Consider the following 21,311-nt stretch of genomic DNA (forward strand, 5'->3'; position numbering starts at 1 on the left):
GCAAGTCACGGGTGTGAGCAGTGCCCAGCCACACCAGGGCATCCACGTGCCAGGAGGGTGGCCAGGACCTGCTCCTGCAGTCGCCACAGTGGCTTGCTACCCTGTGGATACGTGGGAAATACCCTGCCTCCCTGTGCACGATTTTGGTAGATGGCTAAAACAAGCTGAGGGGATTGTAAAGGAGGCGATCTGTGGCTGATTATTTTAAATATTTATTGACATTTAAAATCAAAACTGATAAATCTCTAAATAGACGCAGGGAGTCCTGCATACCACAGTGAGATGATTCCTGCCACCTGCTGTTAAAGAACAAGAACAGAAATTCTCATTTTTGGGGGGTGCACTAGAGACTGAACCCAGGGGTGCTCTGTCACAGAGCCACACCTCCTAGCCCTTTTTAATTTTTATTCTGATACAATGATATTGCTAAGTTTCTGAGGCTCTCCCTAAGTTGCTGAGGCTGGCCTCAAACTTAGAATCTTCCTGCCTCAGCCTCCCGAGTCTCTGGGGTTACAGAGGTAGACCACCACGCCCCGTGAGATGCCCCTCTTTTGACCACGGGGAAAGTTCACATCCGTGTTTTCTTTGTACTTCTGTGGCCACAGCACTTTCCCCATTAGCATGTATCTACTTGTTTATTTGGACCTGGGGGTGCCTTACTGCTGAGCTCCATCCCCAGCCTGGTCACTTTTGAGATGGGGTCCTGCTAAGTTGTGAGAATGGCCTTGAACTTGCAATCCTCTTGCCTCGGTCTTCTGAGGCCCGGGGATTACAGGTGCCGCCTTCACGCCTGGCTTCCCCCGTAGCTTGTATCCCGTGGTGTGTGTGGGGGTGCTGGGGTTTGAACCTGGGGCCCAGTGCCTGCCAGGCAAGTGTTTGGAAGGGAACGGCGTCCCAGCCCCGGACGCGTTATTTTTTATGCTTTAAAGGGTGGTACTGATTGTCATCTTGTTCTGTAATGAAAATGTGCTGCTGAAACATTTCGATACATATTTTCATAATCTGTGACACAGGCTCTAAATACTAAAAAGTATCTCTCTGGGTGGAGATAGTCACATGATTATTAGTATTCAACTAACTGAAAAATAGGAGTGTGTCAAGCGTGTGAAAGTAGCACATGGGCTCTCGGTTGCCCCCGGTGGGGGCCAGGCGGCAGGCTCACCTGTTCACCTCCGACTTGCAGACCAGCTCGAAGCTGTACTCCCTGGCCTTGGTGGGCTGGAAGATCACGTCCAGCTGCAGAGCCTCCAGGGGCAGGACGGTCCCAAAGCCGTCGTTGGGCTGGACGTCCACAAACTGGGAAATGGAAGACACCAACTCCACAGTGAAGACGGTGCAGGTCAGCAGTGTGTGGGCGTGTGGACCCACGGGCAGGGTAGGTGTGAGGGCACACGGCTGTGAGACGGGGTCGCAGGTGAGTGTGCCTGAGATCCTGTGTGTGTGTGTGTGTGTGCACGCCACAGATGTGAGCAAATGTGTGTGAGAGTGCATGTGGGGGCAGCCCGGGAAGGGAAAGTTCTGGAAGGAAGGCAGGGATGGGTGAGGGTCTGGAGCCCCATGGGTGCCCCCCGCCAGGAGAGGGAGAGAGCTGGGGAGATGAGGACCAGGGAGGGCGGCAGGGCCCGGGAGAGGGTCGGTGGGCGGTGGGCGGGGCAGCAGGGTGTGCAGGCAGGAGGTGGCCGGTGCCTGGGAGCCTCTCTGGGGCTGAGCTCAGCGGCACCTTGGGGAGTCCGACGAACCCAAACTCCTGGGGCAGGAGCGAGTGGTTGTAGAGAATGACCTCGGCCCTGATGGCCTCATAGATGGTGCAGTGGCCAAAGTCCAGCTCCGAGGGGCTGAGCTCCAGGTCAGAGGTGGTGACGATGGCCTGCACGGTGAAGCCCACTGGCTTTATCTGTGGCACAAAGGGTGGGTAAGTGTCCCCGAGCACCGTCCCCTCCCCTGCTGTGCAGGTGCCGGGTGGCAGGCGGCAGAGCTGCCCGGCAGGCCACAGAAGGCAAGGATGGGAGCTGCAGCCGGGCGCTGCCTCGCAGGCCTCACTGGGTACAGGGCCTGGCCCCCTGAGCACTGCTCCATTCCCCGGGGGCCAGCGTCCCTCCCAGGAAGAGCCCTGTGCAGACCTGGTCGGCCACCCAGATGGTCATCGGAGCCTCCAGGACTCTGCTCTCCTTGTCAAAGTACTTGCCAGCATCTTCGGGGAGGGAGTGCCTGCAGGAGAGCGCACACCAACTCACCTCTCTTCCTTGTCGGGAGACAATGGGGAGGCTGGCCCAGCGTGGTGCTCTGACACCCTCAGAGCCACACAACAGGGGACCCAGGTGTGCAAGCTTCTCCAGGAGGCCGAGCACACACACAGGTGGACTTAAATCAACAAGCAGGTTCAGCAGCTGTGTTCCAGGTGGATGGGGAGTGCCCCCTAGACAAGTCCTACACAGCACCTTGCCAAGTCGGTGTAGAACAGGGTCTGCTCTGGCCAGGCGTGGTGGCACACCCCTGCACTCCCGAGGCTCGGGCGGCGGAGGCAGCAGGAAAGTTGGAGGCCAGCCTTGGCAGCTTAGCAAGACCCAGCCTCCAGGTAGGACTTGAGCTGTAGCTCAGTGGTAAAGTCTCCCTGGGTTCAATACATAAAACAATAAAATGGTCTGCTCTCTGATTACAAAAGGAAATTCGAATCATTATAGAAATATTGGGGAAAAATACCAGAAAGAAATAAAAAAACGCCCTTTTCCATGATGCCTCGCCCCCAGGCAAGTCCCACAGCTCCGGCTTCCACAGACGGCCCAGTCCCTGCTCCCGCCCAGCCGCTGGCCCACGTGTCCTGCCGACAGCCTGGGCCCAGACCCTGACCCCGGGCCTGGGGCTGAGGAGACCCACCGGGGCAGGAACTTGAGCTGCACTGAGTAGGACGACTGGGCCTGGATGTAGCCCATCTCGGGCAGGAGCTCCATGTGGCCTCGCAGCTCCCTGCACACCTCGAACTTCAGGCGCAGGGCCACCTTGGATCTAAGCAGGTCACAGGGCGCCCGTCAGGAGTCCAGGTCTGACCCGGACGGGCCTGACGGCGAGGCGCTCACAAGAGCGCCCCGTGCACCTTCTGCAGCTGCTTCTTATGAGTCACTTTCTCTGAGATGAAACCTGACGGGAAATTCTTAAAAATCAAAATAACTGAAATGTGCCCCAGATTTGAGAGGCTGGAGTGCTTTTGGGGGAACCTCCTTCCAGGGGCACAGGGAACTGGAGGGGGCTGGGGCGCTGCCTCCCCCCGCCCAGGGCTCTGTCTGGGCACTCTGGAGGTTCTGGGTGGCCGGGCCCCCAGTCAGGACCGCCAGCGGAAGCCAGATGCTCCCAGCTCTCCCAACCCTGCTTGCCCTAGGGGTCTGCCAGAGGCAGCTGTGGTGGCCAGCCTCCCTGTGGTGGCCACCCCCATGACCCTGGGACCGCCCAGATGTCCAGGATCTCCTGCCTTGGTCATCCTAGGGGACCCTTGGCAAGGGCGACTGCGGGTCCACAGGTGTGGCGCTCCTGCTGGCCACCAGGGGGCTCACCGCGTGTAAATGGGGACCGACTCCTGGTAGAGCTGGTCGTACATGCAGATCTTCAAGTCTACGTTGGGCTTGGGCACCCAGACTGGCACGTCCAGGGCCACGCCTGTGGCTCTGAAATACAGCTGAATTTGGACATGTGACTCAATGGGAGTCCTCCCCGGCAGAGCAGCCAGTGCTGGGAGAGCTCAGCAGGAGAATTCAGTGGGTCGGCTTCTTGTAACTCAAATTATAAATGTTGGAAGGTCAGTAATGACACCAAGCCACACTTCAGAGTTCTGAGGCATGTTTTCATGTCACTATACTTTAAAAAATATTTTTTTATTTAGTTGTAGTTAGACACAATACTTTTATTTGTTTGTTTGTTTTTATGTGACGCTGAGGATCGAACCCAGGGCCTCGCACGTGCCAGGCAAGTGCTCCACCACTGAGCCACCACCCCAGCCCCTCGTGTCACTATACTTTAAAATTATTTTTATTAACAAAAATTTCAAACTTAAAACAATAGAATAGATCCCGTTACAGGGGCACCACCTGTATTCAATCCCACCTACCTGGGAGGCTGAGGCAGAAGGATTGCAAGTACAAGTTCTGCCTGTGCACCTGAGAACCTGTCTTAAAATTTGAAAAAGAACTGGGATGTGGCTCAGTGATAGAGCACTTGCCAAGTGTGCACAGGCCCTGGGTTTCATCCCCAGCATTGCAAAAAAGCAAAAACCCAATTTTTCCTTACACAATAATGCACTATACAGAAAAACGTAAAAATTTTACCCATTAGGTGTAAAAATCTTATCCCTAATACAAACTTGTAGCTACAGAAGAGCTCGGAATTCTTGCAGGGGCACTGGAGGAGTGGAGGCAATCATTTCCTCATCTGTCACTTTGTCCCCAGAGATCTGGGGAGTCTGGGTAAGAAGAGTAGCTCAGTGGAAGAGCACCCCTGGGTTCAACCCCCAGGACAAAAAAAAAAAAAAAAGAGAGACAGAGGAATGGAAAAAGGGTTCTATGTGTGTGCTTGAGCATGCGTGGACATGTATGTGTGTGCTGGGGCACATGCATCATGTGCAAGCTACATGTGTGTGCCAGTGTGAATCAGGTTGAGTGCCAGCCATCTGTGCCGCCAGCTCACAGTCCAAGGAACAGGGTGGCTCACGTGGCTGTGGACGTGGGCCCTCCCAGCACTGGGGCTGTGTGGGCCGCGTGGCAGCAGGGGTACTCACTGTTGGGCACTTGGGATTCTTGAACACGACCTTGAACTTGGTCTGGACCTCCCCCGGGGTGACCGGGGTGAAGACGATGGGCACTCTGATGGAGCTAAAAGGGCCGATCTCCCCCTCCGTTATCTGCATGAAAGGGAGGTGCCCCGGGTCAGCAGGCCTCCCGGCCTGACCCTTACTGCAGCCACAGCACAGGAGGGCGGGGGCAGCACCATGTCTGTGGGGCCACGAGGTGACACACGGGCCCCGGAGCCTGGCCTTTCCCTTGACGACTTGCTGCCACGGGGCCCTTGCCGCGGGAGAAGGCGGCCCGCCCCCCCCCCCCACCCTGGCTCCTGCCTTCCCACTGCGCTCCATCCTGGAGGGTCTGCGCTCAGTGTCCTCTGATTCGCAAACCAGCCCCGCGGCTCGGGTCCTGCCCAGTCCTCACGGCGGGCAGGGCACTGCCCCGGCTGAGACCGCAGGTTCCTGGAGGTTGGGTTGCAGCCTGCCTCCAAGCAGGTGGGAGGGCCCAGGGGTGGGGTGAGGAGGACGCAGCTGGGGCTGGTGGCCGGTGGGGGGCGGGTCCCCTTCCAGCCTCTGGCAGCCGGGGTGTGAGCAGAGGGGTGGGCTCACCTTCCCCAGCGTGATTTCTGGCTGCTCCTCGCTGGGAAACATTCCCAAGCCCCCCGCCTCAGAGGTGCCCTCTTGTTCTGGAAGGCAACAGGAGAGGAGAGACAATTCAGACATCAGTCACTGCCTGGAAAACGTCAGAGACATCTGAGGGACCCCAAACGTGCGGGACCTCCCCCCCAAGAACTCTGAAGCCCCCAGGGAAGGCAGAGAACTGGCGAGCGGATGAGGAGCAGCACCACACTGTGACCACAGGCTGTCCCTGGGCAGATTCAGCTCCGTGCCCGTTACGGATTCTAAAACTGATACGGAAATGCAAAGAACCTCAACTATCCCGAGCAACTCTCCTGAAACAGAACACAGGTTTCCCCAGCTCACCATGCGCCTTAAGTCCACAGCAGCCAGGGCGGCGTGCTGAGTGAGGGGCAGCTGGTCAGCTGAGCAGGGCAGCCCCAGAAATGGCCATGAGGCCCACGGGCAAAGCCAAGTCCTTTCAACACGCCTTCAGGAAGAGCAGCCACACGCAGGGAAAACGGCACCCGCAGCCCTGCCCCACAGCTGGACCCCAGCCTGACCTCAGAGCTGTGTCCTGGTCCCCATGACTTTGGGACCAGGAGGTCACGTGCACACGCACACACACGTATGATCGAGAAGTCTGGAAATCTTAAGTTTAAGCAGAGACGTCTTAGAGGTCGCACCGGGGCCATGAGAGCCAGTCCTAGGGACAGACTGGACGCAGCCAGAAGGCCCCAGAGGGAAGCAGGAGGGCAGGGAAACAGGCCGGGGGACAGTGACCCGGGAGGCCACCAGGAGTCCAGAGGATCTGGACAACAGACCTGGCCAGACCTCCTCTGTGGGCCACAGAGCAGGACATCCTAGGGCCTGGACTGTGCCGTCCAGCAGGATTTCTGGGCTGTCCAGCCCAACACTGCCCCGGTCACCGCGGAGCAGTGGACACGTGGCTTGTGTGAAGGAGGAAGGGTTTCTACTGTGGAGGAGAAGTGGATGTAAATGGCCCAGTGTGGCCAGTGACAGCCACGCGGGACAGCTCGGCCGCCCGTGGTGGGGGGTCCTAGACCAGCTGGGCCACTTTTAGAAAGTCCCTGAAAGCAGCTCCTGAAAGCACAGAGGTGCACCCTCGACCTGGGTCACAGAGGTGCGTGGGGAGAGTGGGGTGGTGCTGGCCACAGTGGCCCACCCCACGGGGCTGCCCGGGGCACCCAGAGCAATGTCTGTGAAGAAACGCCCACATGGTGCCGCAGGACGTGTGCATGGGGCGCGGGTGGCCTCGCCGTCAGGGGGCTGGAACAGGGGCCCGCTCACTGCTGGCTTCCTGGGGCACACAGAAAGCCCCAGAAGGAAGCAGGGAGACAGCCCCAGTGCTGGGGAAGGGGGCAGCGGCTGCTGGGCACGGGGCCGGGCCGGGGCTGCCCTCTCCAGCTCAGCACCAGGGACACCCACAAGTCGGCAGGGCCTCCCCAGGTGCTGGGTGCACTTCTGTAGTGGACACGAAGCGCACAGCCCCCAGCCACAGACAAGGACCCGGCCCGTGGTCAGGGCTCCCTGGCCCTCAGCGCACTGCCCAGCTCCTGGACGCCTCACGCTCCTTCAGGGTCCACGTGGATGCGAATTTCAGCCCACCCCCAAACCAGAATGGATTTGAACATATGAATAATTTCCTGTGGACTGTCACTCTCTTGGGGACTGTCACTTACTATGGGACTGTTGCTTAGAATGGAAGCCCTGAGTACCACTCCACACCTTCACGCTCTCGGGCCCTCGGTCTGTGGTCCACACAGAGCTGCCCTGCTGCACTGAGAGTTCAGAGTGGCCCTCCTGTCCCTCCCCTCGGCCTGTCCTGGGCAGCGTGGGAGTCGAGGCAGGGACGAGTGTGGGTGCCCTCACCCTCCATCGTGTCCGACTCTTTCCGGCTCTGGGTGTCCAGCGGGGAGGTCCCGTTGCCTTCCAGCTGTTGCTCGGACACACTGGTGAGGCCCTTGTCATCGTAGGTGAACAGGCTGCTCTGGAAGGGAACTGAACTTCACCTCTCCCCTCCATCCAGGCACCCCCAGTGGGGCCACGGGAGGCTGTGGCCAGGTCTGTGGCTCCTGTCTGCACGTCTGGGTCTCAGGCACAGCGAGGGCTCTCCCCGGGGCAGCCCTGACCCCTCGCCTCCTTTATCTGGCCGGGACAGCTCCTCCTGTCCCCTGCAGGGACAGCCCATCTCGGGTGCCACCTCTGAGCTGGGAGCCCAGCCCGACCTGCCCTGCCCGGCCACTGTTCCAGAGCAGGCTCTGCGGCGCCCGGGCAGCCCATCTTCCTCCTCACCGGTGGCCAGAACCCTGGTGCCCAGGGGGCCCAGACGATTCGTCCCCTGCCTGCCCAGGGGAAGCTCTGCCCCCAGGCTCCCACCTCCTGCCCTCGAAGCCCCTGTTCTCCACCCTGCCCAGGCAGCAGCCGCCCTGTTGGCTCTGTCCTCCCCTGGGTGAGACCCCAGAGGGCAGGCAGGACTGAGGGTCGGAGCCCACTGCTTCCTGAGGACTGTTCCAGTCTTAGAGCTGAGTGAGCCAGGCCACCTGCTCCTCCACTGACCCTGCGCCCTGCTGTGGCCAGGGCTGTCTCCTGGGTGGCCCCTGCACGGCCCTCCTGGGAGACGAGGCCCACCCCATGCTTCCTGGGCCCTGCCCCCAGCCTGGGCTTTGGGGTGCCTCGGGGAGGGTGGCCCCGGTGCTCCTAGCTGCTGCCCTGAGCCCACCCCTGAGGGGGCCCGCTGTGCTGTCCCCTCCCAGACCCCGGCCGACTGGCGAGTCTCACAGCCACTTTCACACACGCGGGGCCGTGTTCGGGTGGCCGCGCTGCGGGTCGAATCGGCAGCCCACTCACTATCTTCAGGAGGGGCAGGGACTCTTCGTCCGTCTCGTAGACCTCGGAAGCTGGAAGGAACCTGAAGCTCGTGCCGAGGCCCCCGGAGTTGGTCAGTGTGACGGTCCGGGATGTGGTCTCACCCACCACATAGCTGCCAAAGCTGATGAGCTCCTTGTCCAGGGACACCTACCAAAGGACCCCACAGTAAGCCGCTCTGGGCTGGCAGCTTGTCCAGCACCAGGGGCAGGCCCGGCAGAAGCCAGGGGACCAGGGAGCCTACAGCAAAGTCGCCACCCGCCTGTCACCTGAAGCCCCCAGGGACCATGGGAGCCTGGCCTTTCTTCCCCCTCACGGGGAGCCTGCACCTGGCTCCAGGCAGGACAGACAGGGCCACCCTAGACCTTTGCCCCAGCAGGGACACGCCCAGCCCAGAAGCTGCAGACCTGAGTGTGGCTCATGACAACCTGGGGCACCTGAGTCCAGTGTCAGGGAAAGTCAGACCCATAACTCCCTTGTCCAGGGGCATGAGGTTGCTGGAGAGGAGAAACGTGTGGCCGGCGGGGTCTGGACACGGGCTGTCGGGGCTGGCCCCGCCCTGTGCACAGCTCTGGTCCCCCGTCTCTCTGGGCCTCCTCTCCCCAGGGACAGTCCTCCAGTCGGGAACCCCAGGAGACACCAGCCGACGGGGGGGGGGGGGGGGGGCTTACGGAGCATTTCCTCGTGGAGCACTTCAGAGGGACGGCGAAGCTGCCCGTCTGAGCCAGGAACGAGATGCTTCCTTCCAGATCTTGATCTATCTGAACAACAGAACCAGCCCAGCCACGTAAACCCCTGTGACGTGAGCCACGGGCGGTGTCACACTAGGGCGCCTGCCTGCCACCCACCAGGCCAGGCCCGGGGAAGAGCCCAGAGGTGTCTGGGGAGGGGCCACCAGGGCAGAGCCTGCAGGGACGTGCCAGGGGGCGGGGCTCCACGTGGCTGGGCTCCACGTGGCTGGCTCGTCCTTCTGCCTCTCAGGGTGCTGGGAGTATTTTTTTGGATAAAAGTGGAAACAGCACCCTGCGCGGCCCTTTGACTCACCATGGGCTTGAACGTGACCAGCACTTCACAGGACATCCCGGCTGACATGGGCCCAGGGGGGTCAAAGCTGCAAACACAATGGCCAGGGCACACGGTGGTCAGGCCTCCTGGTCTCTCCTCACCCAGGCTGCTGCCAGGCTGCCCCAGTTCCCAGTGGACAGGAGACACTCAAGGCACAGCGCCATCTGTCCCGAGAGCGAGTCAGAGAGGCCAGTCCCCTGGACCACTCTCCAGGAACGGGTCACTGAGGGTGAGCAGGGCCCTGACTCCCTGAGGACCCAGGACCCACGAGGTCAAGATTTAAAGCCAACATGAGGAGGGGGACTGTGGGCACAAGCAGCCCAGAAAATAGCCGCAACTGAGGCAGGGGACTGTCTCTGCTGGCCGGGCCCTGGGTGAAGGAGAGTCCCTTAGGGGTTCCCAACACCAGGCCTCTCCTACAGATGTACGTGGGTTAGAAACGGCACAAACTGAAAGTTTAAGGCAAGCGCCTGTCCCTGGCTGGCCGTGTCCCCCGGCCAGCAGAAGGAGACTCCAGGCTGCTCTGATGGGGACGAAGCCCCGTGTCACCAGGAGACACAGAATCACCAGCACAGAGCCCCCTGGTGAGGGGGTCAGGACAAGGAGCCAGGGGTGTGGACACCACGCGGCAGAACTGAAAGACGCAGGGACTCCACCCCCCTCCCGCCGAGGGCCGTGGGCCCATCCCCAGCACGGCGAGACACCAGCAGGAATAAACTGGAAACTAAACGTGTGAAGACGTCGAAGTGAGCAGGCCCCAGAGTCAGGCGCCAAGCCCAGCTCTTCTGGAAGAACTGGCCTGTCTCCTGCGGCTGGTCATGGGTGGGGCCCGGGGATGGGGACACCACAGGCCCCGGAGGCAGAGCTGGGGACCAGGACGTGGGGTGGCTGGCTGGCGGCACAGGGACGTGGACTTAGAAGCAGGACCCGGAAGCCAGGCTTTCAGAGCAGCGGGTGGGTGGACAGGAGCCACGTCCTCTGCCAGCGGAGGGGTCATTCAGGAGGGAGCAGCCTAGCGGCCTCCACTGGACCCGGGCCATGCACCTGCCCTCCAGAGACCACGTGGGCCAGCAGGAGCAGGCCGCAGGCACAGACAGAAAGCCTGACTGGAGACAGAGCCACCAAGACCCCAAGCCAGCGCCCCCAGCCACCCTCTGCAGATGGCTAGATACAGGGAAGAGAGGAGGGGGGACTAACCTTCTACAGCCCCTCCCACTCAGTCCCTGAAGAGAACAGAATACCCCAGTGGGTCGGCCAGCACTGCCCACCAGGAGGGGCTGTCAGGGAGACTGGGATTCCTCTGCCAGACGCCCTCTTCAGAAATGGCAGGTCACATACCGCACTCCTGGACTAGAAGTCTCTTTCTGTAGTACTGGGGATTGCCACCAAGTCACATTGCAGCCCTTTTTATTTTTTATTTTGAGGCAAGGCCAAATACATAGCTGAGGCTGGCCTCTAACTAATTTATGCTCCTCCTGCCTCAGCCTCACCACGCCCAGCTGCACTGTGAATCTTAAAGCCATTCTGGGCCTCCAACCTGCTCTCCAAACAGGAGGGAGGTTGGGAAGGAAGCAAAGAGAGCCCAGCTGTGGTGGACCAAGGCCAGACGTGAGGAGCGGAGGAGCAGCACCGTGTGCAGGAGCAGCCCTTGAGGCTCAAGCCCCAAGTCACAGGCACAGGCAGGTCGGGGAGGTGGTCCCCGAGGGAGGTGGCTGTGCTCGCCCCACGGAAAGCTCTCTGGCTGCCGGGGGCCTGCCGGGTGCCTGCCAGGTGAGTGCCAGCATCCAGACCCGGATGCAAGAGGACGGATGGCCTCCGCGCGGCCCAGGGACGGGGCTGGGGACTCACCTGACGTGGACGAAGTCCCGCAGGTCCTCGCTCACGCCCACCAGCGAGCAGTAGTTGATGGTGTAGGTGGCGTTCACCAGCGTGATCTTCTTCTTGTACGCTTTGCCAACCTCGAAGTCCTGGAGAGTCAGCAGTTGCTGACCCCAGGCCTCGGCGGGGGCCTCGAGTCGCCTGGGACCCTGCTGATGCCCATCCTCAGGGCGGCTCCAGGGGTGGCCCGGGCCAGCCTTGGCAGATGTGGCTCCAGAGAAGCCGTGGGGAAGGACAGGAGGGAGGCTCAGGCTGGCCACCTTGGCCTCACCTGCTCCTTCACCTGCTGACATGGGCCAGCAGGCCACTGGGGCTGGACTCCTGGGGGCCTTCTCACGTGAAGCCAGAATCTGCCAGGGCAGGGGCCCGGTGGCAACCGCCCAGTCCCATCCCCTTCCCGAGAGGCCCAGGGTCCCTGTGGCCCACGGTGCCTCCCGAGCCTCCCGCCCTCTCGGCTCCTCGCACCAGAGGCAGCCCTACGGTCCACACGGTCTGCAGAGGTCAAGGCAAGAGGCACTGGGGCTGACCGTGGGCTACCCAGCCCCTGCCCAGTGCCGCCTCGGGCTCACCTTGAAGTGGACCAGCTGGGGCTTGCTGTTGAAGGGGCAGCCTTTGAACTCCCGCCCAGACACCACCTGCCTGTGCACCACCCCGCTGCGCAGCTGGGCCGTCGTGCGCGCCAGGATGTCCTTGTCCATCTTGGTGCCGCCCACAGGCTTCTGGTTCCCATCCTCCTTGTGCTCCTTGGGTGGCAGAGACAGAGGCCATGTGGCTCAAGGCCCGGAGCTGACCAAGGGCAGGGCTGAGCCACTTCAGGGGTCAGTGCTTCCCAGAGAGAAAAGTGGGAGGAGGAAGATACTCGCAGGACGCAGGGGCCCTCAGGAGACGACGGAGGGGAGGGGTCTTGTAACTTGCTGAGTCAGGACCAGAGGGAGTTTGGGGAGAGTTCTGCAGGCAGAGTTCTCCAGGGCAAAGTCGGGCCGGGACAACCTCTCGGACATCAGCAGCAGAGCCAGAGTCCAAGACGGCCCCAGGCGGGTTCTGTTCCTCCTGGCCAGGAATCTGCTCGGGTCCTCGGCTCAGTCAGCTTGTGGGACAGCCCGGGCCTGGCCGCCATGGTGGGAAGCCACCTGGTACCTGCCTGGCACCCACCTGCCCACCTCTGCCTGCTGGGTCCAGGGGCACAGTCAGCCAGGCCCGTCTTGCTGCTGCCCACCAGTCAGGCTTTGCCAGAGCCAGTCATGGCCTGGCCCTGACTGAGGGAGCCCACGTCGACAGGAGCCGGGCGGTGGGCAGCCCCTCCCCCAGGGATGGAGCACACGGCGGCCACCACAAGCTGGGGACACGCCTTGCGATCCCGAGGTCCAGCACTCTGGGTGAGCTTCCCGAGGGGTCGTGGTCATCTGCACTCAGCCTTCCTCTAGAAACGCTTCCCGACAGAGAGCGGCGAGGCACGGCTGACCCCTGGGGCCCAGGGACAGGCAGCTAGGCTCAGTGGGGAGTGGGACCATTGTGTCCAAGCTGGCTCCCCTGGACAGTGGTGGGCAGAGGAAGGAGCCAGAGATGGGCAGGGGCAGCAAGGAGAGTCCTCAGAGCCAGGGACGAGGGCCAGGGAGAGTCCCGCCAGGCCCTGCCGAGGAGAGGAGAGCTGGTACCTGGTATGGCATGTAGTCTTCCCTCCAGAGCCCGGGGATCTCGGGTTCAGCCAGCGTTTCCTGCTCTCCACTGGTGGCCCCAGCGACCCCCTGTACAGACTCACTGGAGTCGGCTTTCAGGAGCCAGGAGGGCTCAGGGTGCGCTGCAGCCTTGACCTCCTGTAGGCAGGATGCAGCAAGACACACTCAAGTCAGGGCTGCAGCAGCAGGAGGAAGACAGGTTGCGGGAAGCCGCAGGGAGCCCAGCCTTTGCAGCCCCTCCTCTGCCTGGAGAAGACGCTCCGCTTTCCACCTAAAACGCAGCTCCGGCCTTTTCACACAGAACGCCACTTTTCTGCAGTGCTCAGCAGAGTCCTCAAGAGACTCCCTTTCATGGCAAGGCCTTGGGATGGATGCTGGCAGGGGCTCCTCCTGGGGGACCTGCTGCAGGCCCAGAGGAGGAGCCGGGAGTCGGGTGCTGAGGGGAGGCCGGAGGCCTCGCAGGACAGAGGAGAACGTGCAGGGAAGAGCAGGGAGGGGCAGTGGCAGAGGCCCCAGGGGAAAGGCAGGGCACAGCCGCGCCACAGAGGCCCAAAGGGTCACGTCCCTGCCCCCTGGCACCACGCAGGCCTGGGTGTGGCAGGCGGGCAGAAGCCTGTCCCTGGCAGTGGGTGGAACCGTGGTGGGCTGCCCTGGGGCCAGACCCCGCTTACACTTGGGTGCGGCAGGTCTGCCGAGGGTGGCAAGGGCCCTGGCAGAGCTCAGAGGGAGCCCATCCCCTGGGCCCGCCATGTCCTCCTCCGCACCTGGCCCAGGCCCTTCCACTGCAGCCGCTGACAGCAGCAGCGTCCGCTCACCAGCGGGTAGCTGGAGGCCACGGCCGTCTCCCCGGTGCAGACGTGGGCGATGTAGCTCCAGGTCCTGTCTCGAAGAGTGCGTCCCCGGGGGGCTCTGGAGGGGGGCCGCTGCTTCTTCTTCCGGTTGTCCTCCTCGGCCCCCTCTTTCACAATCCGACCGATGATCTCCTGCTTCCGGAGCTCCTGCCCCTCCTGGAAGGTCCTGTTGGAGGGGCTTCTCAGACAGGATCCGGGAGCCACTCGGGCCCAGTGTGGCTCAGCTTGGCCTTGCTGGCTGCCTCCCAGAGGCTCAGGTCCAGCCCAGCAGGGCTCTGAGGTCAAACATCCTGGTCTCAGTGAACTGCTGGCCTCTTTGGGGAGGGATGATGGGGCCCCAGAGGGCTGCCACGCTGGACACCCAGGACTTGAACGCCAGCCCTGCCTCCCCTGCCTGTCCGGCTCTGTCCTGCTGGCCCCTCGGGCAGTCCCCAAGATAGGCCTGGTCCTCACGAGCTGCCCTGTCCAGGTTCCCAGGCTATCTGCTGGGCACAGAGCAGGGCAGTGCCAGGCCCGAGGACATCACTCCTCCTCTCTGCTGCTCCTGCCAGGCGCTGCCCAAGAACCAGGCCTAGGCAGGCAGGGGCCATGACAAAGGCCCAGTGGTGACTGCAGGACTGAATAGGTCACAGCCAGGCTCCATGACACCTCGCTCCCTGACACAGTCCAAGAGAGGGCGGGAGGCCAGCAGGGCGGGAGGAGAGCCAGGAGGAGGCCGAGGCCTGAGAAAGACCTTGGCAGGGAAGTCCCTGGGGCTGTGTGTGCAAGTGGGCAGCCCTCCTCAGAGCCCAGTCCAGGAGCCCGAGGCAGGACAACAGGTAGCACCAGCTCGCCCTGGGGAGAGCAGAGCCAAGCCCGGGCAGGGTGTGGAGGGTGAGTCCCAGCAGCACCCAGGAGGAGGGTGCCATGTGGGTGGCAGGAATGGAGGGTCCCAGCCAGTGGTGGCACAGGCCCACCTCCTCACCTGCTCCTGGGAAGGAGAGGAGTGCAGGGCCCAGGGTCCCTGGAGACCCCCTGCACTGGGGGCCAGGGGCCGGTAGGGGAAGTGCAGAGGGGCTCTTCGCAGAGCCGCAGACTGGCTGGGGTGAGGGCCGTGGCCCTCTCCCCCTCCTGTGCCCGCCTGCCCTGGAGCAGGAGTGGGCTTTGCTGCCACCTGCCCACCCTCCTGCCCTCACCTCCTCTGGGCCTCCAGGTGCTGGCGCCGTTGCTGGTGGACGAGGTGCCTGAAGGCGTCCCCGCCCTGGGCCAGGATGGCCTCCTTCTCTGCCTTGGCCTTCCGCTCGGTCAGCGCCGCCCGGGCCCGGCCCCAGGCCTGGACCCTGCGCAGTGTCTCCTGGAAAGAGGGCACCCTGAGGCCGAGGCCCAGGCCCAGGCCCACGCCCAGGCCCACGCCCAGGACCTCGCCCACGCCCAGGACCACGCCCACACCCAGGACCACGCCCACACCCAGGACCACGCCCATGCCCAGGACCACGCCTAGGCCCATGCCCATGCCCAGGTTCACGCCCAGGACCTCACCTATGTCCAGGACCACGCCCAGACCCATGCCCAGGTACATGCCCAGGATCTCGCCTATGCCCAGGATCTCCCCCAGGACCACGCCCACGCCCAGGACCACGCCCGCAGGCCCCTACCCGGCTGGCGGCGATGCTGCTCTTCAGGGCCAGCACCGCATCCATGCGCTGCCTCAGGTGCTCGCGGGTCTGCGACTCCTCCCCGCGCTCCCGCTCCCGGACTCTGGAGGAAGGTGGGCTTGTGACAGGGGCACTTGTGGTGACACCAGCCCACATGGCCACGGCGCTGCGGGGGCGGGCAGCTCTGCGGTTTGGGTGATCAGGTGGTGACGCCGCGGGGTGCCCACAGGACGGTCCTGGGGGTGGGGACGCACCGTCCCAGGGAGGCCTTCAGGAACTTCACGGCCACCTTGTGGTTCCTCTGGGCCTCTTCCACCAGCGTCTGGTGTCGGAGTCCCAGCCCCTTCTGCACTTGCAAGGACTTCCTGCAGAATCGTGGGCCCAGCATTCAGCCCTCGGGCTTGAGTCACTGTGGGAGTGGCCTGCCCAGTCCCTGCACTCTGGCCAGGCTGGGAGGGGGCCCCGGGCAGGCTGGCACCGCAGGCCATGGTGTTAAGTGAGATGCTATGGGGGCTCTGGTTCAAGGGCCCTGCAACAGCAGGGTCTGGCTCAGGGTGGGCAGGGGAGTGGGAGGGGAAGGGACCAGCAGCAATGCTGTCGCAGGGGAGGAAGAGGTGGGGGGGGGCACCGGAGACAGAGGTGGCAGGGCCCTGGGTCCACAGGAAGGAGCAGATCTGGCCACCAGCTGGGCATGGCGGGGAGTGGTAGGGGTCAGGAGGACCCTGGTCCTGGCCTGGCAGCTGGATGAAGGTGGAGGCCAGTTGTGCAGAGGAGGCTGGAGTTTGGGGCTCCAGAGGAGAGGCCTGCTTCCAGGTTGGGGAGGGAGGAGATCCAACTGCCCTGAATCCCTGGGGTCAATCTGGTAGGTGGCTGAGCAGGAGACCCAGGGACTGCTCCCGGGACTGGGCAGGAGCACTGGTTGGGGATGCAGAGAGCAACCTGGCTGAGGAGGAGGAGGAAGTGGGCAGGAGGAAGAGCCTGCAGGTCTCAGTGACACCGGTCACTGTTACTGAGGCTGGGAGCATTTCAGGGGCAGGGAGCCTGGGCTGGGCCAGGGGGACAGACACAGAGAGGTTGGCAGAGAGAGGAACTTGGCAAGTCCTGGTGCAGAGGGCAGAGGGGTGGGCAGGAGCCAGGCAGGCACTCTGGGGCGGGGGCTGGGGCGGCTCACCAGACCCTCAGCTGCTGGTTCTTGTCCGCCTTCTCCAAGGCCTCCTTCTCCTTGAAGAGCTGCTGGGCCTCGTGCACCTGGACACTCCCGCCCCTGGCCTCTGCCTCCTCGCGGTGGGACTTTTGGAGGGCCTGGAGCCGCCCCTTCTGGATCTCAATGTGCCACAAGGCGTCCCTTGCAAACAACACCACCGTTTACAGGAGGCCGAGACCTGCTGGCGCTGGTACCGCCTCGACCAGTGCTCCAGTGCAGGACACTGTCCAGGATGACCGTGGGCTCCTGCCTCTGGGAACCCTCTGGGCCCCGACCTCAGCTGCAGACTGAGGTCCCCTTGTCCTGCCTCCAACCTTATGAAAATCGCCATCTCGTCCCGCCCAGCCTGGCCAGCACCTGGCTCCCCACTCCCGGTGCACCGCAGGCCTGGGTCAGCTACCGTGGTGGGCCCTGCCGGGCCTGGGGAACATCATGCTCGGAGCATGTGGCAGCCAGTCCTGCCCAGGGCCATGGTCTGGCCATGAGCCAGAAGGTGAGGGACTTGTCCAGCCTCTGACCTTGGGCAGTTGTGTCTACCATTGGATAGTGTGACCTCTCACACATGATGCCCCTTGAGCTTCTAGCTCAGCTCGGGTGGGATGGGGGTGCAAGCAGGGGAAGGTAGAGGCTGAGAACGTGCTTCCTAGGCCTCAGGGGCCCGCCCTGGTGCGCAGCAGTGAGTTCCTACCCACCAGAGCCCACCCACCTGGACGGCTGCCCTGGGCCTCCCCAGCAGCTCTGCCCGGCACTGGGCTCCATCTGCACCCACAGGTTTCAGCCCCCGCTCGGCTTCAACCTCGATGGCACCCCATGCGGTGGGTGCGGGAAGCGCTGGGTAGATGCTCCTAACCATTTTAAGAACACCCCTTCTGAGCCTGTGTACTGCTCTGTGCTGGGGATGGAGCCCGGGCGCTCCACTGACCCCCAGCCTTTTCATCGTATGTGGGGACAGCGCCTGGCTAAGTTGCCCAGGCTGGCCTTGAACTTGAGATCCTCCTCCATGAGCCTTCTGAGGAGCTAGGGCCACAGATGTGCACCTCTGAGCCTGGCGGCTGAGAGTGTCTTGAAACAGAATCGCCACCGTGGAGTCGAGGCCATTCTCTCCATCACCAGAGCTGTGGCGGGTCCCCGAGCTGCGGCACCCTCGAATGAAATCAGCCTCACATCCCCCCGCAGTGCTGGGTCGGAACCCGGGGTGCTCCATCACTGAGCCGCCCCCTCACGCCTGGGTATTTTGATTTTGAGACGGGGCCTTGAGGCGTGGCCCAGACTGGCCTTGAGGGTGCCATCCTGCCGCAGCCCTCCCGTGGCCGGGATCGCCAGCGTGGCCCGTGGGCCTGCAGTCAGCCTGACATCTCCCAGGGAACTCACAGCTGCAAGCTGGACGGGCCTGGTCCCTGTCCCCTGCCAGGTGCTGACGCGGAAGACTGCCAGGCCCAGACGTGTTTGGTCCTCAGTGTGGTGACGCAGTGTGCAGCGCGCGGCCCCTGTTTCCTGGGGGACGGTCGGGTGGGCGTCTCCTTTCTTGCGCTGTCGTCGTGGCTTTAGTAGCAAAGCGATACCACTGGTCGGGAGCCGGGGATGAACTGTGGGCCCGTCTGAACGCGCGGTGTCACCCGACCTCTGAGACTGCTTCCTGGCCTTGGCAGACGCCCTGCTCAGGGAGAACCCTGTGGCACGTGGAGTCTCTGGGCTCAGACAGGTTCAAACACACCTCCCTGGAGGTGGAAAGAGAGACCAGGGCGCCCAGGTGGCCTCGAGGGACCAGCTGCTGGCGGAGGAGGCACCACCAAGTGGGGGTCCCCAGTCAGGCCGGCCTCAAAGGACCCTCCTCACAAAAAGACCCCTCGGTGTGTTTCCCTACAGATGAAGCCTTCGCCGGCTTCTCCCTGTGTCGGGGTCGGACCCAGGGGCTCTTCCACCCTAAAACCCCTGCTCTCAATGCGTCTCTTGTTGTTTGCTTTTTTGATTTCTTTTGAACCAGGGCCTTGTGCGTGCGAGGCAAGCGCTCCACCAACTCAGCTCCTACCCAGAGCCTGTTTCGGTTCTTGTTAGAACATGTTTTAGTTACAGGTGGACACAAGACCTTTACTTCCAGGTGGTGCTGAGGACCAGCCACGGTCCCGCCCGGGCGAGGCGAGGGCTCACGGCTGAGCTCAGCCCAGCCTCTCTATTTTCAACTCGACCTTTTCAGCCTTCTATTTCCAGCCGGCCCACACCTGCCGTGTCGCACGGGGCCACGCAGGACGCACGCGACCACCACTCCACTCGACCCTCGGGCCTGGTGGGCTCTTTGTTGGGAAATTTGAAACAGTCGCTGGCTTTTTAATGATGGGCCCCTTCACCTCTGAGACCGGAGTGTTGCCGGCTGCCCCCGAGGCCGTCCCCACTGCCCCGTGGCTCTGTGGCTGGGCCATGCGACTCCAAGCTGAGGACCTGTGCTGTCGGCAGCTCCGGACGGTGCCGCGTCCTGTTCTGTGCAGGACTTGGGTGAGGGGCCGGTGCCGCCGTGGCAGAGGCGGAGGCTGGCGACCTTCAACCGGCCCCCCTGGCGGCACGCAGTCCTGGAGGCGGGGGTCCGGGGTCAGTGCAGGAGGCCAGGGTCTGGTAGGTGTCAGGTGCAGGACAGGCTGAGTAAGCTGTCTGCAGGCGACCTGGCCACTCCGACCCTCTGTCTGGTTCTTGATCCCCTGTTTGCTTCAAGCCCAAACGCCCCAGCCCCCGCCCAAGGCCGAGCGCTCAGCTCCCTGGCACCAACAAGGCAGCTGGCAGACCCAGAGCCCTTAGATCTGGGCAGTAGAAACTCCCTCCTGCCGGGCCCCCTGGGCTGCTCTGCTGCAGTAAAGATCCCTTGGTCGCTCCGAGTGCTGTGGTCACTTCCCTTTCTGCAAGGACCTGTCCTCTTGGCTATGCTGTCCGGGCGTCCTCGCAGGAGGGGACAGAGGGACAAAGGCTGCCATGAGCCCTTTCAGAAGGACGCTGACCACCTCACAGAACCCCGCTGGTTCCTCCCCTGGGCACAACTTCCAGACCACAGTGACTCTGCTGGGAAAGAGTGGGCTCCTAGGCCCGGCTGTGGGGACAGGGTCAGCGCCGCTGAGCCGCAGACCCCTGAGCACCAGTGACCGTGACAGCAGAGCCTCCCTGCTGGACGACGCTGGTCCTGCTCTGCCTCCCGGGCCAGCTCCTCCTGCCATCATGCGCGAGGGCGTCTGCAGGGTGCCCGGGAGCCGAGTGCCCTGCAGGACGGAGCTGGCTCCCTGGGCAGCTCTGCATCTCTTCAGAAGCCACTTCTTGTCCCCAAAGCTCTGCCAGAGCTCTTCACTGGGGGCCAGTGGTCACCTGTCCAGCCAGGGAGGTGCCCCGGGCAGCGCGGCACGGCGGAGGGCTTCTGTTCACCAGCCACGAGGTCGCCCTCCAGGCCCCAGATCTGACGCTGCGGTGGGGGGCTCCAGCCTGCGGAGGGTGGGTGGGCCCAAGGCCAGGGCACAGGGCGGTGCCCCACCCGTGGGAGCGTGCTTGCCCTCGCCGAGGTTCCTGGCACGCACCCAGGGCTCCGCCACGTTCAGATGCCCTGTGGTCCACATCACTGGTCTTCAGCTGAGATCCACAGCCGGTCAGCTGGTCCAGCCCCAGGACGATGGCAGGCCACCACTGCTGGTGAGAAGCAGCAGGAGACCCCCCCCCCGAGGGGCCCTCATCTCAGCCAGTGTGTTGTCCCAGGGTGATGACCTCTCAGGGTCCAGCAGCAGTCCAGCAGTACCACCCTCACCCTTCCTGGTGGAGGCCCATGGACGAGGCCCAGCTCTCGGCTGGTCAGCTCCCACACAGCCAGGGGCTCGAGGACAGAGGAGGACAGTGTCCTGCCTTGGAACTGAGGGGTGGTGGCCATTTGAGCTAAGCTGTCCTTATGGCCCTTGAAGGTGTCATGAAGGCTTGTCTTCACTGTCCCGGTGGTGGCCAGAGCCCACGTCACTGCAGTGACAGGGACGGCACTGGCATCTCAGAGCAGCAGGTGCCACATGTGGGGACAGATCCAGGACTGGCAGGAGAGGCCGAGGAGAGGCTGGGGAGAGGTTGGCAGGAGAGGCTGAGGAGAGGCTGGGGAGAGGCTGGCAGGAGAGGCTGGAGAGAGGCTGGAGAGAGGCTGGGGAGAGGCTGGGGAGAGGCTGACAGGAGAGGCTGAGGAGAGGCTGAAGAGAGGCTGGGGAGAGGCTGGGAGAGGCTGGGGAGAGGTTGGCAGGAGAGGCTGAGGAGAGGTTGGCAGGAGAGGCTGAGGAGAGGCTGAAGAGAGGCTGGGGAGAGGCTGGGAGAGGCTGGGGAGAGGTTGGCAGGAGAGGCTGAGGAGAGGCTGGGGAGAGGCTGGGAGAGGTTGGCAGGAGAGGCTGAGGAGAGGCTGGGGAAAGGCTGAGGAGAGGCTGGGGAGAGGCTGGGAAAGGCTGAGGAGAGGCTAGGGAGAGGCTGGGAAAGGCTGAGGAGAGGCTGGGGAAAGGCTGAGGAGAGGCTGGGGAGAGGCTGGGGAGAGGCTGAGGAGAGGCTGGGGAGAGGCTGAGGAGAGGCTGGGGAGAGGCTGGGGAAAGGCTGAGGAGAGGCTGGGGAGAGGCTGGGAAAGGCTGAGGAGAGGCTGGGGAGAGGCTGGCAGGAGAGGCTGGGGAGAGGCTGGCAGGAGAGGCTGGAGAGAGGCTGAGGAGAGGCTGGGGAGAGGTTGGCAGGAGAGGCTGGGGAGAGGCT

At 63.1% G+C, this 21,311-nt stretch overlaps 1 protein-coding gene and 1 long non-coding RNA gene across 3 annotated transcripts in view; one reads left to right on the forward strand and one right to left on the reverse strand.

Moving 5' to 3' along the window:
- The window catches only part of LOC144249150 (uncharacterized), a 43,487-nt gene that overhangs the window by 7,891 nt on the left and 14,285 nt on the right, over nt 1-21,311 (forward strand). The window lies entirely within an intron of this gene.
- Nucleotides 1-21,311, reverse strand: part of Cfap74 (cilia and flagella associated protein 74) — a 34,894-nt gene that overhangs the window by 7,623 nt on the left and 5,960 nt on the right. The window contains exons 7-25 of the mRNA XM_077791317.1: nt 16,548-16,721; nt 15,631-15,741; nt 15,377-15,479; nt 14,918-15,075; nt 13,707-13,908; nt 12,871-13,029; nt 11,785-11,958; nt 11,186-11,304; nt 9,313-9,383; nt 8,944-9,029; nt 8,255-8,422; nt 7,271-7,394; nt 5,375-5,451; nt 4,763-4,885; nt 3,546-3,667; nt 2,875-3,003; nt 2,121-2,208; nt 1,721-1,894; nt 1,163-1,296 (exon numbers count right to left, since the gene is read on the reverse strand). Of these exons, the coding sequence (XP_077647443.1) occupies nt 1,163-1,296; nt 1,721-1,894; nt 2,121-2,208; nt 2,875-3,003; nt 3,546-3,667; nt 4,763-4,885; nt 5,375-5,451; nt 7,271-7,394; nt 8,255-8,422; nt 8,944-9,029; nt 9,313-9,383; nt 11,186-11,304; nt 11,785-11,958; nt 12,871-13,029; nt 13,707-13,908; nt 14,918-15,075; nt 15,377-15,479; nt 15,631-15,741; nt 16,548-16,721 (2,496 nt within the window). The remainder of the gene's footprint in view (nt 1-1,162; nt 1,297-1,720; nt 1,895-2,120; nt 2,209-2,874; nt 3,004-3,545; nt 3,668-4,762; nt 4,886-5,374; nt 5,452-7,270; nt 7,395-8,254; nt 8,423-8,943; nt 9,030-9,312; nt 9,384-11,185; nt 11,305-11,784; nt 11,959-12,870; nt 13,030-13,706; nt 13,909-14,917; nt 15,076-15,376; nt 15,480-15,630; nt 15,742-16,547; nt 16,722-21,311) is intronic.

This window comes from Urocitellus parryii, chromosome 11 (genome assembly GCF_045843805.1).
Source record: "Urocitellus parryii isolate mUroPar1 chromosome 11, mUroPar1.hap1, whole genome shotgun sequence".
Taxonomy (NCBI): Eukaryota; Metazoa; Chordata; class Mammalia; order Rodentia; family Sciuridae; genus Urocitellus; species Urocitellus parryii.